Source organism: Camellia sinensis, chromosome 7, assembly GCF_055761805.1.
Source record: "Camellia sinensis isolate YWXY chromosome 7, ASM5576180v1, whole genome shotgun sequence".
Classification (NCBI taxonomy): domain Eukaryota; kingdom Viridiplantae; phylum Streptophyta; class Magnoliopsida; order Ericales; family Theaceae; genus Camellia; species Camellia sinensis.
The window spans coordinates 132,864,803-132,889,583 of record NC_138967.1 but is presented as its reverse complement, the minus strand read 5'-3'; the positions used below and the strand labels follow the sequence as shown (position 1 = coordinate 132,889,583).

Below are 24,781 nucleotides of genomic sequence, written 5' to 3'. Positions count from 1 at the left end.
AGGTTTTAGTAATTGACAATTCCGTTTGACAAAATTTATTTTAATTGTAATTTTATCACTATTAAAAATCGGACCTTTTGTGATAGCCTCAAACGTCACAAAAAGTGTACATGCCATTACAGAAGACTTTTTGTGACAAAATAGCAATAGGAAAGGGAGAGTGGTTGAGGAAGGCATGACGAAAGGCATTTGCAACGGTTTTAAACCGTCATTTTCTTGTGGCGACGACAAATTAGTAGTTTTTGCAACGGTTTAACCTGACACAAAAAAATAGGGAAAAAAAATTCACATTTAATGACGGTTTAAGATGCCATCACCAATAACTTTTTTAGAGACGGTAGTTGACGTCGCTAAAGTATTATTAACGACGATCTCAAACGTCGCAAAAAATAATTAAATCAATAATATATTTGCGACAGTTTAAACCGTCAATAAAGAATTAAAGTAATATATAAATGTGCAATGTTAAACTGTCACTAATAAAATACAAAGAAATGATGATTACATTAGCAAGGGTTTATTACTGTCACAAAAAAAAAATATTTTCCAAAAATAAATATATGTTTTATTAATTCATTGTAGGTTTGCAAAAAATAAAAATATATATAATGTATTAAAATTATTTTTTTTGTATAAATTATTAATATTTTCTAAAATAAAATACATCAACATCCACACACATCCACATTCACATTCACAAAATCATATATACGAATAATATATATGTCCTATAGCAATACAGTATTAACCAAACATTCATTACAAATGTATAATTCAAGAATTCAAATTTGTATTTAAAACAAAACAAAAGTATCAACGGTATAAATAAAATTTATATATATACATGATATCTTATTTTAGTAACAACAGTAAGCTCTAATATCGATATGCAAACATATCATCACGTATTCAAAAAGGTAGCATCTGCAAAAAGAAACAAAAAAATAATTATTTAGATTATAATTAATTCAAGCTTACAAAAAATGTAAAACATTTGATATTTATTTCAATAAATAAATAAATAAGATTGTAACATACACATGAATTGAGCGCCACATAATGTATCTTCGAACAGTTTTTCCAACTGTTCTTAGAACTCAAAATGGTGTTTCCAAATGAGCATTCGGCTTTTTCGCTTTAAAGGCAAAGACTTTGTAATATTCGTGCCCAATTGGAACTCCATCAATTTTGCACAATGGATTGTCACTAACAAGAAGTCCCTCCACCAATTGGACTATTGGTAAACGTAAACTATCCAAATAAATTTTAATTACATCCTACAACGATGATAATACTATTAAAATTAAATATTGATTGAACACATTCCCCTATAATCTAACAATAATCAAATAAACAAAAAATAAAAAATCTAGCCAAATAATTGTACTTAAACACAGACACAGCAGCTCTAGTAGTAGTTCATGCTAGTAGACATGAAACAGGTATGAGATTAACTAAAGAGATTTCAAAGAATCAAGAGTTTCTTTATTAGATTCAATAGAACATCAGTACACAGATTTATACACTTGAGTTTAACCACCTAACTCAACTATAGTTCTAACCAACTTACAACTGATTCTAACATAACTATGGTTTGGTAACTAAATGTTAACTAGACTTCTTTTCCCTTGACTCTGGTTGGGCTTCTAACTCGGACTTTATTATCTCATCACCCCCCTGCAAGCTGATGGGAGAAGATCGAACCAGAAGCTTGTGCTGTAAAAACTAAAATCAACTAACAGACAAAGGCTTTGTAAGAATATCGGCAACTTGATCAGAAGTGGAAACATAACGGATGAACAACTGCTTGGCAGCAACCCGTTCATAATGATAGTCCACTTCAATATGTTTCAAACGAGCATGAAAGACAGGGTTACTAGACAAAGAAATAGCCGAAAGATTGTCACACCATAAGGTGGGAGGAGGAACAACAAGATGCAGATCAAAGAGGGGCATAGTTAACCAATTGAGTTCAGCAGCTGTTTGAGCCAAAGCACGGTAGTCAACCTCGGTGGAGGGGCGAGAAACAGTGGGTTGTTTCTTAGCAGTCCAAGAAATCAAATTTGAACCCAAAAAAACACAATAGCCAGTAGTAGAACGGCGGTCAAGAGAATCACCAGGCCAATCAAAATTAGAGTAGGCATTGAGAAGAAGAGGACTAGAAGAGAACCGAAGACCATGAGTAAGAGTACCTTTAAGATAGCGAAGGAGACGTTTAACTGCAGCAAAATGGCAATTGAGAGGCTAATGCATAAATTGACAAACAAAGTTAACAGCAAATGATAAGACGGGACGAGTAATAGTGAGATACTGACGAGCACCGACAAGAGACCGATAGAAAGATAGATTAGAGAAAGAAACAGCAGAATCTGGAGTAGATGAGGATTTAACTGCAATGGGAGACAAATAAGGTGAGTGTGGAGAAGTGCGTCTGGGGTATTGTGCGATAAACGAATACCCACTAGACTAAAAGGTAAGTTTTATAGAACGGCTATTAGACCAGCTATGTTGTATGGGACGGAGTGTTGGGCAACTAAGAAACAACATGTAGATAAGATGAGTGTGGCTGAGATGAGGATGCTAAGGTGGATGTGTGGTAAGACTAGACAGGACAGGATTAGGAATGAGTGTATTCGGGAATGGGTAGGAGTAGCACCGATAGAAGATAAGTTGAGAGAGAATCGTTTGAGATGGTTTGGTCATATTCAACGGAGACCAACAGAGGCAGTAGTGAAGAGATGCGATGCTGTAACGGTAGATAGAAGTGTTAGGGGACGGGGTAGGCCTAGATTAACGTTGACTAGCGTTATAAATAGAGATATGAATCTACTTAATTTGACTAATGAAATGACCTTTGATAGGGCCGCGTGGAGAAGAAGGATTCATGTAGCCGACCCCATTTGATGGGACTTAAGGCTTCGTTTGGTTTGGTTTGGAGACAAATAAGGCTTACAGGAGGACATGCAGCTTTGGCAAGAAGTTCTGTGGCATATTTAGTTTGGGACAAAAAATAGCCAAAAGAAGTGGTGTGAACAGAAATACCAAGAAAGTAGTTGAGAAGACCAAGTTCTTTCATGGAAAAAGAAGAAAACATTTGGGAGAAAAAAAAAGAGAGAAAATAAGGATCATTACCAGTCAACAAGATATCATCAACATATATTACCAAAACAGTAAGACAAGTGGAGGAGTGATGAATAAAAATGAAGGAATCACAATGACTAGACTTAAAACCATGTTGAAGAAGAAAAGAGGAAAAAATAGAAAACCAGGCCCTGGGAGCCTGTTTAAGGCCATAGAGGGCCTTATGCAACTTGCAAACTGAGGATGATTAGGATCAACAAACCCCTGAGGTTAGTACATATATACTTCTTTATCAAGAGTGCCATGGAGAAAAGCATTGGAGACATCAAACTGCTTAATAGTCCACCCAAAATGAAGAGCAAGAGAGAGTAATACCCGGATTGTAGGTTGCTTGGCCACGGGACTGAAAGTTTCCTGATAATCAACCCTAGCCTCTTGAAGATAGACCTTGGCAACTAAACAAGCCTTATAGCAAGCAATAGAACCATCCGAATTCTTTTTCAACCAATACATCCATTTGCCACCGATGGCATGCTTATTAGAAGAGAGAGAGAGAGAGAGAGAGAGAGAGAGAGACTAAACTCCAAGTGCCTTGTTGTGAAGAGCTTGATATTCCTCAAGCATTGCTTGAGACCAAGCAAGAGACAGAGAAGCCTGAGCATAGTAGTAGGTTTAGAATCAGAGGTAGCAAGAAAACACAGAGATTGAGAGGAAGATTTAGAGCGAGTTGTCATAGGATGGTGATTCAAAGGAGGGTGTGGAGGCAAAGAAGGTAATTAAATAATAAGAGAAAAAATAGGTATAGAAGAGGATGGAGGGACACCAGAAGAAGAAGGAACGTGACTAGGTGAGGCCAAGTCTGGCAAGACCTGTACAGGTGATAGCTGAACTGATGAGAGCTGAACAGAAGAGGGCTGGACAAATGAAGCAACACCTGGAGGTGCTGAACCAAACGGAGGAACAATAGAACTGGAAGAAGGGACAGAGGTAGACCAGAAAAAGGTCTGAAGTTGAGGCATAGAAGGAGACTGAGAAGAAGAAGATAAAATAAACGGATGGGCAAAGGGAAAAGATCTCTCATCAAAGACCACATGCCTGGACAAATAGACCTTACCAGATTGAGGATTGAGACATCGATACCCTTTCACAACAGGATGATAGCCAATAAAAACACATGGAATAGAACGAGGTTGTAACTTGTGGGAAGTATATGGCTTTAACCAAGGATAACACCGGCAACCAAATGTGCGAAGAATAGAATAATCTGGAGGATGAGCAAATAAAACCTCAAAAGAGGTAAGAAAGTTGAGCTTGGCAATCGGAAGGCGATTAATTAACATGACAGCTGTAGCAATAGCATCAAACCAAAATTGAATGGGAATAGTAGAGTGATGCATAAGAGCAATAGTAGTATCAACAATGTGGCGATGTTTTCTCTCAGCTAACCCATTCTGAGCAGGGGTATGGGGATAGGTTAATTGATGCTGGATGCCGTGGGAAGTGAAGAAATGTTGAAACTTAAGAGAAAGATATTCACCACCATTGTCACTATGGAGAATTTGAAGATAAGTAGAAAATTGATTTTCAACAAACATTTTAAACTCAAGAAATTTGTTCAAAACCTCACTCTTATAGGAAAGAGGAAACAACCAAGTGAATTTACTGTAGTCATCAATGGAAAGTACATAACAGCGATATCCAGCAACAAAGAGAGAAAAAGGCCCCCAAACATCAGTATGGATCAATGCCAAAGGCTTATTTACAGTAGAATTTGATAGACTAAAGGCAAGCCTGTGACTCTTAGAGACACAGCAATAAGTACACAGGTTGCTGGAACTAGTATTAGGAAAAGAAATATCAGCAGACTTAGAGAGATGCTTCTACTTCTGAAGAAAGGGATGACCCAATCTGAAATGCCAATCAAGTGAAGAGGACATGGTAGTAGTACTGTGAAAATAATGAGAAGAAGATGGCATAGAAAGATGATATAGACCATTAGTATGATGGCCTTGAAACAGCAGTTTCTTGGTGACTTTGTTCTGAATAACAAAGGAATGTTCATCAAATGTAATAGTATTGTTGTTATCTGCAGCTAGTTTTTGAACAGAAAGGAAATTAGAAGAGATAGAAAGAACATAAAGAATGTCATGAAGTTTAAGAGTAGTAGAAGGAGTGGGAAGCAAACTAGTGCCAGTATGATAAATAGCCAATGGATTCCCATCACCAATGGTAACATGATCCTCACCTTCATATGGTTGATAGAGAGATAGATTATTGAGATTATTAGTGAGATGACTAGTGGCCCCAGAATCAAGGTACCAATTCGCATTGTTGTTGTCGGATAAAGAAGCGGCAATGGAAAATGCTAGAGGTCACAAATTTTCTACCAAATAAATGACCAAATGTCTCACATGTCACATGGGCACGTGGGCGTGCCCATGTGAGACATTTGGTCATATGTTTGGTAAAAAATTTGGTGTCCTAGCATTACCCAGCGGCAATATAAGCCTTAGGGGAAGTACCTCTCATAGCAGATGAAGGAGCTTGAAAACTGTGATCCATTCTGTACCAGCAGTCAAGAGCCGTGTGATTGGCTTTGACACAAATTTGACAAATAAGTAAACCAGTAGGAGAACCAGAAGAATGAGAAGCAGAGGCAGAATTTGGAGTAGAAATTTTGCTTCCTCCACCACTGCGGTTACGATTGCCCTTGAAAAATCGACCACCTCTGTTGGAATTTCTGGAATAGCCACCACGATAACCTCCGATGTCAGAGTTAGCAAATGGAGAATAATTTTGCCTCATAGAAACATACGCAAAAGGCACATTAGCAGAACCAGAATGCTTGGCTGAAGACTCAACATGAACAGCTTCAGAGCAGAGCAACGAGCATAGACAATCTACAGAAATGGACTCAGCTCGTGCTCGAATGGTAGTCTTGAAGGCGTTGTACTCATCTGTAAACCATTTAGAATGATAAGCACTAAATCTTCATCATCAATTGGAGAGGAGACCAGAGTTAACCGATCTAAGAGAGCCTGTACTTGACCTAGATAATCCTCCACAGAATGCCCTTTATTGGAGAGACGATTCAATTGATTCTTGAGCTGATGTAAATGAGATCGAGAGAGAGAGAGACGTAAATCGTTTTTCCAGTGATATCCATACCTCAAAGCTTGATTTGCAAGAGCAAACCGATGTGAAGATCGCTGGAGATAAAGTTACGGTGATGCAACTTAACAAATGTGCATTGTTGATGTTTTGGATTCACAACCTCTTTGTTCAAATAATCAAGAACAATCGATGGAGGACACGGCAACGATCCATCAACATAGCAAAGAAGCTTCATCGCTTATAAAATATTGAGCAATTAATTTTTCCACACAATGTAATTTGAAGAATCAAGCTTAACATTCACAAAAGAAATGAGATTTGAGATGAGTAATGTGAGATTTGGACGGAGACCTGATGGATCTGCCATGGAAGAAACCTATGGCTCGTTGGTGCTCAAATAAGAGTTTCTTTATTAGATTCAATAGAATATCAGTACACAGATTTATACACTTAAGTGTAACCACCTAACTCAACTATAGTTCTAACCAACTTACAACTGATTCTAACATAACTATGGTTTGGTAACTAAATGTTAACTGCACTTCTTTTCCCTTTGATCTGGTTGGGCTTCTAACTTAGACTTTATTACCTCATCATTAACAACAATAAAAAAGCAATATAGGTGACATAAAATAAAGAATAAATAATCAAAGTAAAGAGACCGAGTCTCGTCTTTTCTGACAAGTCATTTGTGCCTAGTTAGTTGTATGTGTCAAGTTTTGTTGACATTCGATTCTATTTGACCATTTTAATGTGTCAACCGACCCGAAGAAGAGTTTCTACAGAACAACTTTTCACAAATGGAAATTTGACTCTAGATTCAAAATTAAACCGATTTTTAGTCCCTATTTTTCCTATAAGTCGTTTGTGCCTAGTTTGTCATGTGTATTAAATTTCGTTGACATCCGACGCTATTTGACTATTTTAGTGTGTCAACCGATTTGAAAAAGAATTTCTAAATGATGAGTTTTCACAAACGAAAATTAGGCTCTAGATTCAAATTTGGGAATCGGTTTTGAGCCCTGTCTTTTTCTACAAGTCATTTGTACCTAATTAGTTGTGTGTGTCAAGTTTCGTTGACATCCGACACCGTTTGACCATTTTAGTGTATCAATCGGTTCGGAAAAAAAGTTTCTAAAGGACAAGTTTTCACAAACAGAAATAACGCTCTAGATTGAAAATCGGGAACCGGTTTCGAGTTCCATCTTTTTTTACAAGTCATTTGTACCTAGTTAGTCGTGTGTGTCATGTGTCATTGACATCCGACTCCATTTAACCATTTCAGTGTATCAACCAGGTCGAAAAAGAGTTTCTAAAAACCAAATTTTCACAAACGGGAATTAGGCTTTAGATTGAAAATCGGGAACCAATTTCGAGTCTCGTCTTTTCCTACAAGTCATTTGTGCCTGGTTAGTTGTCTATGTGAAGTTTTGTTGACTTCCCATTTGGCCATTTCGTTGACAACCAATAGTACCTCAATTCCATTTTATTTAATTAACTTATCCAACGACACGTAAACAATACGACACATAAACAGCCTAACACTAAAATAATAATCAACTCATGAGAAGTCAATTTGAAATCCTAACATACTTCTATATAGCAAAAGGGGTAGAGATCTCTATCTCTTGAAGCTCTAACAAACAAAAGATTGGGAAAAGGGAGTGGAGAAGATGAGATCCAAGTGACTCAAGCCTTCTTGATCCAAGATTTTCTAAAAATCCCCAAAGTTCTTCACATGATACAACACTAATCTCTCACTAAGTCACTCCCTAAAACTTACTAATAAGTTTAAATAGTACACTAAAATACACTCCAAATATAAGATTTTTCTTGAGCAGAGTCAAGACTAGAATTTTAAAGCTAACATGATGGATTTTTGGAAGCAAAAATCAAAGAGAAAGGGAACGGAGCACCCACGGCAGCAATTGCTGCCTTTCTGCAGAAAGTATGGGATTTGCACTCTAAAATAACCCCATAAGATGTATAAATGGGTCCCTTCCCAATCCTAGTTTAATCCTTAAGGTAAATGGTTCATATTCAACCAAAAATAAGACAAACAATTTCAACCATACAAAAAAAAATTTAGATTGTTTGATATGGGGTTATATAGGTGTAGAAGTGATTGGTGCAATGTTTAAAGTAGCTAAAGCTTAAATGGGTATGGAAGCATGGAGTTAGGAAAATGGTACAAAAGGTTGTATAGCGAAAACAAGGAATTTCAAAACCTTGGGAGTTGGGGAAAAGGAACACCTGGGAATGGAAAGCAATTATGAGCATTAGAGTTATCATAGTTCAACTCAGATTTATTTCTTAATGGTCAGAGTCACCACACACAGTGAAATAAATTCTTTGAACTTTCATATATAGATTGTTCTAATAATCAATACAATTCAATTTTGCAAAACTTGATAATTCACCATTATAAACATGAGACCATAACAAATAGTTTACAATATGCTAAGTTTACATGTTTTAAAAATAGCTCAGTTCCAATAATATCATAATAATTTAACCAAGATTGTTTGGTCACGAAACAACAATTTACTTTTCAAATAGTTTTAGTGAAAGAGAACATTTATAAAAATACGTAACATACAACTACTCACATGAAAGCAAAATAATATAATCCTTGAATAGAGTATGAAAGTCCAACTAATGCCTTGAATCAAGTATGAAAACTACACATCACTTACTAATTCAAAAGTTCTAAAAGGAGTAATAAATTAATTAATCCCAAACTAATACACACTGACACGGCTCAACCCAATTCACAGTTGCACTTAAATAATACCTTAAGTTCATGTTCTTCAAGGTCTCAAATTACCCAAAACATGGGTTCAAATGAAAACTTAATTAAATGTGACTTTGAGATAAAATAGAATTATAAATAAGTTTTCTCAATCTATTTGCTAACTTTGAAAATTACAAACCCACTCCACGCCATTATAAAAATTCTAAAATCCTCTAGATATCAACCAATATATCCTACGTTTCAAACTCAATTGGTTTTACTTTATTTGCTTATAGAAATAATTATTTACAATTAATTATACCCAAGCAGATCGTTTTTTGCAACACTTTAAAAAAATTGATTGTTCTCTTAATATACATGAGCAATCAATGCAAAGCTAAAAATGTAAGAAACTAAACTCATAAACTATTCTAATTACACTGATTTGATAATTTTCAAATTTATACCCTAAGAGAATGATACTTCCGAAGTTACTGTTAGTACTAATTTTCTAGACAGATTTGAACGCATCAATTTATATGGATTTTGATTTCCAAAAATTATAAGAAAATTTTGGTATGAAATTCAATATGTAATTAAGTTATTGTAAAAATTTCAACTTAAAATTCATTCATTTAATATGATTTCTTAATTTCTAAAGTTTGCTGGCAGATTAATATTCTTAGGAACAACAATGTATAAACATTATGAGTTCAATTAAAATTTCTAGAATACTGTTACATACCAACATTGGCTTTTCAAAGGCCCACGACTTGCTAAAAATCAGTCCCCCAAACACCACCTTTACTTAATTCCTAAACTAAAATATTGGGTGTATGAACTCTCATGAAACACTCCACCGATCATCCGTGCAATATAATATTAGTTAGGCATTATAATATATCATCCATCATCTACCCAATTAATTAACCAACTGGATATATTAAGATAATGGAAGGAAAATGAGGAACAAAGGAATATAGGATTCAAAAGCTTTCCTTCTTACTACGAAACCTAAGTCCAAGACTTAGATTGCTACTGCTCTTATCCTACTGTTTCTCCCTCATTCTCACGGCTAAGACTGCGGCCGCTGTGTTAATAAGAGCTTCGATTTTTATTTATTTATGTATTTATATTAGAATAAAGATTGAGAACTCTAATTTTGAAACTCTAAAGAGAACTCTAGTGATGTGAGTAGGGCCCACATATAATGTGATGTATGTGTCTTTTTTTTTTCTTTTTTTTTTCTTGCCACATCATTAGAACTTTCTTTAGAACTCCAAAATTAGAACTCTCTATCATTGTTGTTTATATTATTAACCCTAAAATAATTACTCTCCTTATTATTATTATTATTATTATTATTATTATTATTAGCCTTTAAATTTTTGGACTTCCATAATAAATTTATTTAAAGTTTAAGATTAATTAAATTACCCTCCAACAATATTTAATTTGCACTTTAACATTTACCATAAAAATATTTGAGACTTGTAAAATTATTATTATTTACATTTTTGTTTTTATGTTCAGGTTCTCACAAGGGGCTGCACGTTCTGATTAAAATTAGGGGGATTGAGTTTTTGTGACGGTTTGAATGACCGTTGTAAATGAGAAGAAATACACAAAAAATAAAATCTTTTGCAACAAATTAACAAATATTGTCGCAAAAAAATATTATAAAAAAAATGCAAGACAAAAAGTTTTTTTTTGAAGTGGTAACGTGCTGTCACGTATAATATTGTTTTTGCGAAGGTTTTAGGTAACTCGTCCCTAAAGATAAAACTTTAGCAACTGATTTTTTACCATCGCAAAAGCTTTTTTTGTGACATTTTTTAAACCGTCACAAAAAATTCCATGTCTAAAGCCCCATTTTCTAGTAGTGTTCGCTCTTTTGTTTCAATAAAGCTGTGAGTGTTTAGATGCGCATCCAATCGCAAATTGTGCTTGTGTAATGGAGTTTGTGTTGACATTCCGTATCTTGAACATTCTATATTTTCAACTTCGCTAACTATGTATGGGGATTGAGCTGTGAAGTGAATTATCCAATATCTCTATTTGTAAACTGAACTTCTACGAAACATGTTTCACTGTTCAAGCGATGGATGTTATGCTCGAGTGGTTTGCCTATATATTTTGCACTACCTTTACTCACACCGCTCGAGCAGTGAAGTGTGCACTCAAGCGATCTTCATAACTCTATTTGTTATAAAGTGCGTCATTTGCTCATTTTAGGATTTAACTCATCTAAATTCTCAAAGAAGAGGAAAATACAAAATGTTCTATATTGGATGGTGTTTTTATATGAGTTTCTTTGATGTATAGAAGGTGACAATGAACTACATAATGTCAAACATCAAGGGTTGTTTTCATTTTTTTATTCACATAAAGAAATTTGTTCTTTAGTAGATTCTGGAGAACTTAGGCCTGAAACATTGGTAGATTCAGGGATGGCTCATCATCGTGGATTTGACATTGGCATTATGGATTCAACATTGGTCAAAATTTTGATGTGAAGACGGTGGTGGAAAAGGCACATCGGGTGTGGTTCAATTTGGGCGTGAATTCACTAGATAATTTTGGGTACTCATGCGTAATTTCTTTTTGTCTTCTTAGTGGATGGTTTTGTATTTTAGCTTGTTATTTTTTTATTACAATAGGAGGTGCTCCAATTGTGATTTTTTTCTACGTTAAATCGTTGTGTTGATTTGTCGTTGATTCTTTGATTAGAAATAATATTCACTATTTTAAATTAAAATATAATCACGAATTAATATCTCGTGAGTTTTTTTAGATTTTTGGAAAAATTATGTAAATAGTCCATATACTTTACACAATGTGTCAATTTGATCTCTGTAGTTTCAATTTGCTCGATTTTTCCCCTTAATTTAACGGATTGTGTCATTTTAATCCAATAAATAACGGTTGTTAAGTTAATTTAACGAAAAGTCAAACAATGTATCAATTTGGTCCTTGTATTTTTCACAATATATCAATTTAATCCTTGTCAAAATTGAGAAAATTGAAACTACAGGAACCAAATTGACACATAGTGTAAAGTACAGGAACCAAATTGGCACATTATTTGACCTTCCGTTAAATTAATTTAACAACCGTTATTTATTTGACTAAAATGACACAATCTGTTAAATTAAGGGGCAAAATCAAGCAAATTAAAACTACAGGGACTAAATTAGCACATCGTGTAAAGTATAAGGACTATTTACATAATTTACCCTAGATTTTTTAGAACCTTACTGAAAAATTAAAGTGTGGGTTATAATCCATCTTGAATGTGATGAGAATTGCACCTAGAATTAATTTGAGTCACATATTAGGTTGCGTTTGGTTTAGTTTTAGAATTTATAATTTGAAAATACAGTTATATTTTGAGTTTATGAGTTGTTGAATTATGATTTGAAAATAAAAAAATTGTTTGATTATGAATTTTGAAAAAAGTTTTCAAAATACAAAGCTCTGTTGAAAATTCTATTCAAAGCACATAACCAAACTCTTTTTAAAATTCAATTTCAAAAAATAATTATTAAAAAAAATAATTTTTTTATTTAAAAAATTTTAAAAACTCCAAAAAAAAATTATATAAAATATTAAAATATGTATATATATTATTTTTTTTAAAAAAAAAAATAGTCAACTAATGCTTTAAAATTACTTTTGATTGTATATTTGGTTGGAAATTTTTTTTAAGTGTTTTGTTTAAAAATGTTTTTATTTTAAAAAAATTACTGCGACAAATTAATTTTTATTTAAAATTTTTTTTTGTTAATTTTAAATAAATAGCCAAATAATTTGTCATTTTGGTCTACCGGCCGTACGTCCAGGATAATATCCGGGAGGATGACCGGGTAGACCCAATCCGCTCTTTTCAAAATTCAAAATTCAAAAACTCTCTCATCTACCAAACACATTCTGAAATAAGTTTTGAAATGTGGCCTTGAAATCAATTTTTGAATACTTAAATCAAACAAAGCGACAAAACATAAGGATGGAATCATGTTTCTAGAGTTAAACCGAACAGATGCTTTTGTGTATGTTTTTCGTACATGTAAATTTTTAGAATTTTGTATTGATTTGATGGAGTTCATATGTATTGGTAGTGTGCTCAACTATACTTCATTATCACTCAAACATAAAACGGACGAAGATAATCCAAGCTAAACATTTTACTGATCTTATATATGTTTTCATATTAATATTTGTGCTTTTTGTTGTTAATAATGTTGTTCTTGTTAATATAGGCAATCCCAATTTTTTTTTTTTTTTTTTAATACAAATGGATTGTGATTGATATGCAGCAATCTTGGTGGTATCATGTAGCATAGGAAATAAACCTAAATGAAACATAAAACAAATTTACAACTCTACGTAATACATTTATACTCTCCAAAACATGTCATGGTAGCGAGAAATAGGGGAAAGACTCCATTCATCTTACCATCTTTAAACTCTGTTTTAGTAAGAGATTCCATATATTAATTGTCGTTTTAATTCCAAATACCCTTTTCTGTATACAAATGGACTGAAACTCATACTTGGTAATCTTACAAGTGTCATCTAAAACTTTTCATGTCTATTCTCAAATTTTTCTATTCTCATATTTCAAAACGCTCACAATCATTAGATTATGTGATAGTTTCTAATCACATAAATCTCGACATATAATCTATTGGTCAAGAATGTATTGGGATAGGGAATTTTAAAGAGAATCCTATGTCTCTCTCCAACTACTGCTCTAATATTAAAAAAAAAATTAAAAAATAAAAATAAAAATAAAAATACTAATACTAATACTAATAACAATCAGATCATACCCGTGTGCGGGTACTGGTAGGACTGAGAATGGGATCATCACTGGGTAAGAGCATATTAGCATTAAGGACAGTGAAGACCATTAAAACCAGAGACACCACAACTGAAAGTAATGATAACAGTAGCATTAATCCATGAGCTATGCCACTCTTCACCTCTTGTGCATACTCTGTTGAAGCTAATGCCATGAATGTCAAGGGGAATGAATAAGCCCACCATGCTACATTGAATTTCTTCATTGATTTCTTGAATAGTGTTGGCCTAGAAACCTGTTGTTGCAAATTAGCATAACAAGATCATATTCATAGATCAATATTTTCATTGGGTTAGATGATAACCAAATTTACAATTTCATTCTTACTCCGGTTTGATTTTCAGTCTGTCTTCTTTTTTTCTTTATCTTTTTTAATGAACTTTTTAAATATTTTAATATTGTTTTTTAAAAAAAAATTTAGAACCACTTAATCTAGAAACATTTAAAAAGTACTATTTGTGAAGAAACCCAAAAATTAATAAATAAATAAATATTTTTTTTTAAAAAAAGGTAAAAATTTTGTAATTTTTTTATGTAGTAATTTTGTTAAAGATTTTTCACAATATTTGTACTTTTTAAGTGAATTTAAATTAATTGGATCTAAAAAAAATTTAAAAAAAATTATTAAAATATTTAAAAGTTCACTAAAAATAAAAATTTATGGATTGAAAACTCCAAACCAAACACAATTATGTTTGGTGCAATTTATGAAGCTTTATAGTTTCTTGTCTTATCTTATTTTTTATTTATTTATTTGATATTTGTGTCATTTTATGAGGTAAAAATAATTTAAATGAGTTTTAAAAAATTGATTATTGAAAAGTAGGTGGAGAGGTAATTTTAGCTTATGCTTTATTGGGGAAATTTTTTTTAATGTCCTTAATATTAAGATTTTATAGGATAAATGATATATAGTCTCCGTTTGGGAAGTGGGTTGGCTTTTTGGCTTTTTGGCTTTTTGACTATTTTAGCCTGGGCTATTTTAGCCTGGTTTGGGAAGGGTTTTTTGGCTTTTTGACTTTTTTGGCTTTTTTTGTGAGAGAGAATTGTAATGATTATGGGTTGGATTTGATGTTTTGTTTTTTGTGGCTAAAATAGCCTATTTTGTTTTTTGTGGCTATTTTAGCCAAAAAAGCCTGGCTTTTTGCTTGCCAAACGGAGGCAATATTTTCATAGTAGTTAGAGTCCCTCAACATTTATCTAGAGAAATTTCAAAATACAGAAAAATTGGTTTGATCAATTTTATTAATTTTCTCTGTATTTTGAAATTTTCTCTAGGTTGAAATTTCTCTGATTTGTTCACAAAATTTTCTGTGTTTTGACCAATTTTTTCTGATTTGCTCATAATTTTTTCTGTGATTTGACCAAATCAGAGAAAATTGAACATATTTATACACAACACATACAAACAAGTATGTATATATATTAGTGTCTTCCACATCAAATTACCTAAATGACTAAGCTTTTTTCTTCTTTTTATTTTCAAAAGCATTGAGAGAAACATAATTGAATTTGATAATGTGTAAAATGACAGAGTTGTACCTTCAGTAGTAGAACGAAGAAGGAGATTTCGGAGCAATCTAATCACTCATCACAGATTCAAAAAAGAAAATAAAAAGATTCAAATATATACATGTTTCTTCTTATTTTTTTTAAGATACACATGAAATTGGCTCTTCATAGATTAATTAAAAAAAGAAAAAGTACAGTGGTGGTATGGACTACTAAAAGTTGGAGATAGATGTTAGACAAAATATCATTACTTTATCATTATCAGTTTTTAACTTATTAGAAATTGCGCCAAACATGTTCAAACCAAGAATGACGGATGAGGGCATAACAACCACTGTTGTGAAACCCATGAGGCCCATTTCAGGGCCTATTATGTTAATCCAAACCGTTAAATTTTTAGAATACATTGAGTAGAATATACCTGCAAAATATCAAGTTGATCGGATATCGATAACCCTTTCATCAAATTGCATTTGTATTCAATTTTATAATTCAAATTACATTTATCATTATTATTTTTAGATACAAATACAATTCGGTAAAAGAGTTATTGTTATCCAATGAATTTGATTTTTTGTAAGTATATTTTACTTAATGTATTTTAAAAAATAAACGATTTTGATCATTAAAATAAATTCCAAAATAAATTTCACGAACTGTACAACAATGGTTATTATGTTTTCATGCACAACAGCCACTCTAATTTCAACGTATTCTATAAAGTAGGCTCTATTTTGTTATCCCTCACTTCCAATATTATCCATGGACGTTTCTCATATTGTTTTCTAAACATCAACACAAAAATGACGAAGCGTACTATCTAAACCAATAACTGTCTAATTGGAGCCTCATAAATTTGATCTAGAAACACTGAATAATTTTTCCACCTTAACCTATAAAAATAGTGAACCAAAGCATCTGCAGAGTTTATGCTTTATTCTAATTGAAAGGACTGGTTTGGGGGTTGTGGCACTTTCGTACTGCAATCGAAAACCAATTGATTTGATGATTCGGTAATTAATTATTTTGTTAGTTTTTTTAAAAGAAAATTTTCAAAAAATAGAGATAATATAAATTTTTATAGTAAATTTTAAACTACTTTATTACTAAAAAAACTCAAGTACCAAAAACTATTGTATAGGAAATAGTCTAGAAGATAAATGAAGGGTTGAGATTTGAATTCAGCAATACTAGGTATCATGAAAAATCTTTTATGAAAATAATCATGAAAGCTTTGTGACCCTTGAATTACACTTAGAATAAAGCACTACACACTAATCAAGGCAATTCAAATATCATAAATCTTTCATGATCATTTTCATGAAAAAAATTTCATGATCCCTAACTTTTCTCATTTGAATTTTTGAGTGAGAATAGTGCTACTCTAATCTAAAAATTATACTCACTTTTTAAATTTAATAATGTAACAATCTATTAAAATATTTAAGAAAAAATTAGTAAAATATCTCTTTCTAACTTTGTGTAGTAGGAGAAGTTCAAAATATTTTTTTTATTACCTAAGGTCCCTTAATAAAATTTCTTTGTGATCATACCAGAAAAATTTTAAAGTTTCTTTATTAAATTAGAAAATTTTCTCTGCAAAAATTAAAGGTTGTATTTGGTTAGCTTCTCCAAACATATTTCCATCCCTTGTTTCGAGTGTCTTGTTTGTTTAGAGTTTTCAAAAATTAATTTCACACTCACTTTTGAAAACTCTTTTCAAGGCGGAAAAATTTGACTAACCCGGTCGTCCTCCCAAACGTCCCCCCAAACATACGTCCGGTTGACCAGAACAGTGTTCGGGTTTTTTTTTTTTTTTTGCACATGTTATTTTTATATTTTAAATAAAAAATATTTCTAGAATTTTTTTTAAAATTTTTATGAGTTTTGAATGGAATTTTGGGTTGTGTGTTCGGTTATAAGTTATAAGTTTTTGAATTAAATATTATATGTCACATCATTCATTTCAAACTCAATTCAAAACTCTTTTCAAAACTCATAACTAAACAAATTTTTCACACACAAATCATAGTCCAAAACTTACAAACTCAAAATACAACTCTATTCTTAAATCATATTTAAAAAACTCTACCAAACGCTATCAAAATTTCTCTATGTTGAGACCGAAATTTCTCTGAATCAATCACAAATTTCTCTAAATCGAATTTTCTCTGTAAAAATGTTGATGGATATCAACTATTATGAAAATATTATATATCATTTATGTTATAAAATCTTAATATTAGAAATCTTAAAACAAATTTCTCATAAATTTAAAAAAATAAATTTAAGAAATAAATTTATATATCATTTTTCAATTCAGTAAATAATATTACTCGAACTTTAATTTTGCATTATGTCATGGCTGGTCAATGGATGGATGGTTCTAGAAGGAAAATAAATTTGTTCACATATTTTGAGATTATGTTTGAAACATAAATTTATGAAAGAATTTAAAAAGAAAAGAAAAAAATTTACATTTTATCAAATTTTTTTAAAAAAATTATTCAAATTTATGATTCAAATATAACTTAAAATGTGTAAACAAGACAAAAATTGTAATTCACTCGTAATAATAAGCCTCATATCTAAATACTAATAATAACAATAATAATAATATTAATTTCATTGAAAATTGCGAGGCTCCTATTTTAAACTAATAAAATTTTATTTTTTATTCACACATGCTAATCAGAATGGTCCTGAAAATGGATTTGGTTGACTATGGCCAGGGTTGAGATGGCAGACCAGCAACCAAAACATTGCTAGGTGCACCTGAATCTGTCAAAATCCGCGGTTTAGTATTGGCGGATGAATGATAGCGGATTTATACTTTTATATTTTGTATGTTTAAAAAATAAATTAATTAATAGAGAGGACGGTCTTGAAATAGTGGTAAAATTATCTTTTGATGACTTAATAGTGGTTAAGGATTTGAGTCGCGAAAACAGTCTCTCAGCTTGTGGGACAACGTTACGTACATCAACCCTCTCTCGAATCCCACTTAAGTGAAGTTTCGTACACCGATTACGCCCTTTTCTTTTTGTGAAAAAAAAGATATTTTATTTAATAAAAAAATTAGGTATTTATGAAACAAATAAAATAAAATAAAAACACTCATAAGTCCTAAATACTTACCAGGGACGTGAAGAGAAACAGAGAAAGAAAGAAGAGCATCTTTGCCGAGTAATCAAAGCTTCCAGAAATGGAATCCCAAGCCAAGCATGCCATGCTTGGCGCAGCGAAAAACAAGCAAAAAACAGGCCTCAGCATCGCCGGAAGGCAATTATTCCCCGTTAATCTTTGATAAAGTGTCACAAAAAGCACCAAATAATGTGTCATCCCTAAGGAAAACATACACACTGCACTCTCTTTCCACCCCATTTTCGCCGCTGCCAATGCCCCAACCAAGTTCCCAATCACTGACAATTGGCTTGTTGGATTAGCCACAGTTGATAAAAACCTCTTTCCCTCCATTAACCACTGTCCATAGATCTTCACATCAAGTGCCACTATTGGAACAATGAATACCCACCAAAGAACTAGATAGGAAATAGTGTCTGGAGTGAAGAATGGTGATGATTGAAGCAAAAGAAGCCATGAAATCCATGGTGCAAACATGTAGTTCACTCCAACATTGTGGAAGAACTCACTTTTCACCATGTCAAAGTGAAAGAAACACCTTAGGAGGTAGAGGAGAGAGAGTGAAACTAGGGTTAGCAAGGCTAAAAACCAGAGAAAAATGAAGGCTGTCGATGGTAACATGCGAAGGAGGCGGCGAAAGGTGTTGGAATCGTCGGTTGGTTCGCCGAGGGTTTTCCAGAGTAAGGCTTGGCTGCACAGAGAGAGGCTTATTCTGAAGTGGCCAGCATGAAATCTAGCTGTGGAGGGTGATATGAGAGCCTTGATGATCATGAAAATGCCATTGTGAGGTTGAGTTGAGACCGTTGATGTTGCGGTGTTGACTATGATCGCTATTTGGGGTTGATTGGATTCTCTGGCATGGATTGCCATGGTGATGATGCATAAGTGGCATGGTGTTGGGGGATTTGTGGTAGCATTTATTAGTACTTGTTGCAGATAGTGATTGTTATATAGGGTAGTGCATGGTTAGAAGAAGGGAGAGAGAGGACGTTACTTTGATGTTTACGTGGGATGGAAAATTAGAAAAAAAAAATATTATTATTTAGATTAAAAACTTAAACTCATGTTTTTAAACTTAATGATGTGACATTTTATTAAAATATGTAAGTTAATTTTTTCTTATATTTATTTTTTAATTATTAATCAATTATCTTATTTACATATCATTAGACATAGAAAGTGGATCTAAAAAGTTATTTTGCTTAGAAAAATGATATATAGCTCATTTTTAGGAAAAATTATTAGTTGGTCTGTGTGCCACGTGACCATATCCCTCGCCAATCATAATTCACCATATCTCTTGATATTCCTCAATCACCTAACATAAATTCATGAGTCCCACTCCCTCCACCAATCACAAGCTGCTGAGGCATCACGTGGCGGTGCCCCCAGACCAATCAATAACTTCTCTATTTTAAACTCATTTTCAATACTTAATGATGTATAAGTGAGATGATTGTTTGATAATCAGAGATGATAAAAAAATAACACATAAGAATGAATGATTGATTAATAATTGAACTTGAGAAGTGAGTCTAATTTTTGGATTTGAATAACATTATTTGGAAAAATGTTAGATGGTGCCTAAATATTATGTGTCATTATTTATATAATATTCTTGATAAATTAAGAACGGTAAAACACATTAACTTTTTTTTGTTTGTCTCGACAATTTTTTTGAAAATATTTATTATTATTATTTTTAACATTGAATATAATGAAAAACAAAACTTAACCAAAAACACATATATTTCAAAAAAATTAAAAAAAAATATTAAAATGAAATTTAACCAAAACTTAACCATGAGAATAATATTGAAAAATATAAAAAGTCATGCAAATTATATTTAATTGTGAATTTGAAACTTATATGTTAATGATACTGATATGCTGTGGGCGACGGTGGTGGTGTCATGGATGTAATGGTAGTGTTTATCAGGATTGAAATTTCAAATTCATGACCTCATCATCGTCACCTTCATCATACCACTATCGTTAACACATAAGTTTAAATTCACAATTAAATATAAATTTTTTTCTTCAAAACAAACATAGCATAAGTAGGTGGACACTACCTGAGTAATAATAAAGAAGGATTTAGATTGCTTATAGTCTAGAATTTGGGTTAGATGGTGTTGTTTGGACCCATGAGATTCATCAATGATCTCATTTTAATAATTTGAATCGTTTATTTTGTCATACATTTCATCTATATTATCTATAACACAAATTAGGTCGATTCGATAATTATAACTTATTTAATTTATTATTTTTCTCACAAAAAATAAATAATTTATTTTTAAAAATACAATTATCGTTTTTTTTTTTCAAGAAACTCGATAAATTAAATAGATTACAATTATCAGATCGGTCTAATTTTTTTTATGTGAATAATATATAAATATTTAATAAAATAAATAATTTAATTTTCAAAATGAGACCCGTAAAAGCTTTTATTCACCTAAACAATAACCTCCAATATCATGGACCAAAGGAAATTCACCTCTAATAAATTCAAAATCATTGACTACTTAGCCACATGGGATAAGAGGAAGAGGCAGTTGGCTGACTTGGCTAGCGTTTTTGGACTCGAGTCACGTGCCGTTTTGGGAACATTGGAAAAACGCTGCGTTCTTGGTCCAAAAAAAAAAAGCCCGAGTGTTGAAAAATGCTGAACCACCATTTGGAAAGAGCTGGAAACGCAACTCTTCCATTTACGAAACTACCCTCATCTCATAAATTGGTAGCTAGGGCAAAACGTATTCACATTTGCCTCCTTCAACTGCTTGATTCTGCATACTCCTCCTTTAAGCGGCGCCGTGTAAGTTCGTCGAACAACCGACGACCCCGCCGTCCCCCGCCGAAGCTACTGCCGAATTCGTTGTCCACATCCTCGCCTTTGCCGAATCTGCACTATCAGGTACGCCGAAAACCATCTTCCATTTACTATATTCTCGCAAGTAGTGACGGACCCAAAACCATGGCTGAACGAGTTCTTCATCTTCTCGAGGACCTGCAGATTAGATCTGAAACACCAAGGTCTTCTGTACTTAGAACATCTGTAGATTAGATCATTGACAAAAAAAAAAACTAAGAATTAACAAAAAAATTTCCCATTAACTGAAGTGTAATATATACATATATATATATATATATATGTAATATAGTGACAGATATCATCTACAGAAATTCATATATAATTCTTTGAGCACTTCGTTCTGTGATTTGTGACTCCTCGGTGAATTTTTTTTCTGTGGTTTATGACTCGTGTGTATAGAAAAATCTGTTGTTGTTGTTGTTCTCTCAGAGACATTGTATCAAACACTTGATATGCAAGTGGAAAGATACACATGTTGTGATTTCAATGAGCCTATTTTGCCCCAATTTCTTGTTGTTTACGTTCAGAATTGATCACTGTTTTATGCTTCCAATCAACCTCTTTCATCGGTTGCTTCCATGGATTACATTATGGATTAATTTCGTTGGTAAGTTTAGGCAATGAAGTACTCAGCAAATTATAATACATTATTAGGAGTTTATGCTTTTTGAACATTAAGAACAAAATGAAAATGTAAGAATAGGCCCTCATTTTTTGTGTATTGTATATAAGCTCTGTGGTTTCTCCACTGGCGTTACTTAGAAGTCTGATATCTGTTTCTGGAAAATTGGCCAAATTGATCACAGAAACTTGACAAATTTTGAAACCGTAGTTCAATGAAAATTTATTTTGGCCATTTGACTGAGGAACTAACAAATAAATATACAGAGAAGTGGAGAAGTTTGAAATCCTATCTCCGACTGAGGTACTAAAATTTCATGCTAACTCTGTTAATTCTTTTTTTATTTTTTATGTTTTTTTCCTTTTTAATTCAAAATTTCTAGAATATTGTAAAACTTAGTAACATGTAAGTACATAAACATGTGAACTTCAGTGGGACCAAACCTATTTAGGTTAATGCAAACCTTAAGAATCCCAACACACAATCCTCTCATGTTCCAGCTTAATCCAAATCAAAGATATGGTTAAAATAATATCAAACATTTGGACACAACCACATGTGACTTGGTCCAAATCCAATGCATTTTGGAGCCTCATTTCCAACTTTTTAAAATAAAAAGTTTGCAATAGACAAAAAGTCCCCAAGCCTAGCTAAGCATACATATATGATTTTAAGAGTCCCACATTCCCTCCCCAATAAATGCCATCAGACATATATTGAAGTTCTTAGGTATATGAAAGTTGCACTCTTTCATGTTTTGGTCCTGTTACATAAGATTTTCCCAACGTGTAGTACAAATGAACTTTGTCTTTCGAAAAGTGTTGTACTGTTTTGTGCTTATGTGTTTTAATCGTGTTTATACTTTTATTTCACTTTTGGCCATGCAAACTATATGTATTGTACTTCATTTCTTTCCGATAATTAAATTGTAAATGTTACAAGCAGGACAGGACTACTCATGGCAACAAACCGAACATCACCCCGTACGCCTTCAAAGTATCGAGGTAACACTGCAAAAGCAACCCAACCCCAGCCAGTCCACAAATGCCAATTCGATAGCGACAATACGAAGCTGTTTCTTCAACTCATCATTGCTGAAATGGAAGGTGGTAATCGACAACTGTGCGGATTGTCCATGGCAAGGTATAAGAACGTAGCAAACAAATTTCTAGAGAAAACCGGCCTACTACATTCAGCCAAACAAATGAAAAACAAGTTTGGCAACTTGAAGAAAGATTGGGTCGCCTAGAAGAAGTTGGAGAATGCCAGCCACGGCTTGACAGGGCTTGGGTACGACCATGAGACAGGCTTGATCACTGCACCTGACCATTGGTGGGCGAAAATGCAAGCGGTATGTTTTCACAAAACTTTTATTTTGTTGAGTTACATTTATTGTTTTGTAATTACATTTCAAGTTGTAGTAAAAATATGTGTTTTCTCCTTCACAGATGAACACCCGATGTGCTAAATTCAGGACTATGCCGCTAGAGCACGTGGATCTCATGGAGCGGGTGTACTCTGGCGCAGCAGTGACTGGGAAACATGCATGGACTCCAACAGAAATGCAACATGATGCTGCTGCTGCGACCAATGCCATGGACGTGGACAGCGGGATAGGACCTCTCAGTGCAAACACACCACCACAGCCGGGCCATGACACTGTCGGGGAGAATATGGTTGATAGTAGCCTATTTGAGGATGCTCCCCCCCAGTCAGCCGTGGACGGATCAGCCAATCCAAAACGGCGCAAGCGAGCAACGCTTGGTGCTGTTGCTAGCAGCATGGACAATCTGGTGGAAGTTGTAAGCAAACAAAGTTGGGACATAGAAGACCGTTTTCAACACTCGGGGGAAACAATCTGGCGTCATGTAATGCGAGTTCTTAAAGCGATGAAGTTGTTCACGAGAGTACACTGCCGACCGACAAGGTCACAACACAGTAGACATCCGTACTTGGAGTCCCGACAAAAATATTTCCCATTCAAAGTGAGAGTATTTATTTTTAGCACATTTAATTATGAATAGTACCCGCTTTCGAAAAGTAAGGCAAACTTATTTTGGGTAGTAGCATTTTCCCATATTTGATGATGATGTGTGAAATTTCAGGACTGTATTGGTGCACTTGACGGCACACATGTGGAGGCACATCTCCCTCCTCAGGAGGCACCGCCATATTTTGGCCGTAAAGGACGGCACACGCAAAACATACTCGCAGCGTGTGATTTCGATTTGTGTTTTATTTTTATATCTTGCGGATGGGAGGAAAGTATGCATGACAGTAGAGTTTTTAACGAAGTAACACAGGACCCAGCCAAACAATTCCCCATGCCAGAGGAAGGTAGGATGAACGCCATATTTTTTTTTGTTTGTATTAGTTGTGTGCATTTGATATTTCTAATTGACCACCGTACTAATGTGAAATTATCGACATGTAACCAGGGAAATATTACCTTGTTGACGCGGGATACAAGAACCAAAAAGAATTTTTGGCGCCGTATAAGGGATGCCAATACCACCAAGAATTGTTTCGCGCAACCAGACGGCCAAAAAATGCAAACGAAATTTTCAACACGGTGCACTCCTCCTTACGGAATGCAATTGAACGTACGTTCGGCGTATGGAAAGCGCGATGGGGATTCATACATAACATGCCGCGATATGATTTCGGGAAAGTACAGGTGCCATTGGTTGAGGCTTCAATGGCGATACATAATTTTATACGCCGCCACTCGAGCGACGATGATGCATTCAACAAGGTTGCGAATGCAGAGAATTTTACATTCAACGACATGCCAAATGTTAACGGTCTTGGTGACGATGATGATGGTGAACC

At 33.4% G+C, this 24,781-nt stretch overlaps 2 protein-coding genes across 2 annotated transcripts; both read right to left on the bottom strand.

Annotated features, from left to right (window-relative positions):
- Nucleotides 1-693: 693 nt before the first annotated feature.
- Nucleotides 694-6,430, bottom strand: LOC114312747 (uncharacterized). Its single transcript, XM_082881117.1, has 3 exons — nucleotides 6,277-6,430; nucleotides 5,604-6,038; nucleotides 694-924 (listed from the first exon to the last, which is right to left on the bottom strand). Exons 1-3 carry the CDS (start codon nucleotides 6,428-6,430, stop codon nucleotides 902-904), a joined length of 612 nt encoding a protein of 203 aa, XP_082737243.1. The 3' UTR covers nucleotides 694-901.
- A 6,990-nt stretch (nucleotides 6,431-13,420) lies between these two features.
- LOC114312728 (S-type anion channel SLAH1-like) lies at nucleotides 13,421-19,365 on the bottom strand. The gene is made up of 2 exons (XM_082879409.1): nucleotides 18,444-19,365; nucleotides 13,421-14,028 (listed from the first exon to the last, which is right to left on the bottom strand). The coding sequence occupies exons 1-2, from the start codon at nucleotides 19,317-19,319 to the stop codon at nucleotides 13,756-13,758; spliced, it is 1,149 nt and encodes a 382-aa protein (XP_082735535.1). The 5' UTR covers nucleotides 19,320-19,365; the 3' UTR covers nucleotides 13,421-13,755.
- Nucleotides 19,366-24,781: the final 5,416 nt, after the last annotated feature.

Coding starts and splice junctions, on each gene's coding strand:
- LOC114312747 (XM_082881117.1), bottom strand. CDS start 6,430: ATGAAGCTTCTTTGCTATGTTGATGGATCGTTGCCGTGTCCTCCATCG. Junction 6,039..6,276: donor CTCCAGCGATCTTCACATCG/GTTTGCTCTTGC, acceptor AATGGTTTACAG/ATGAGTACAACGCCTTCAAG. Junction 925..5,603: donor TCCTTCATCTGCTATGAGAG/GTACTTCCCCTA, acceptor TTCTTTTTGCAG/ATGCTACCTTTTTGAATACG.
- LOC114312728 (XM_082879409.1), bottom strand. CDS start 19,319: ATGGCAATCCATGCCAGAGAATCCAATCAACCCCAAATAGCGATCATA. Junction 14,029..18,443: donor TGTTTCTCTTCACGTCCCTG/GTAAGTATTTAG, acceptor TTGCAACAACAG/GTTTCTAGGCCAACACTATT.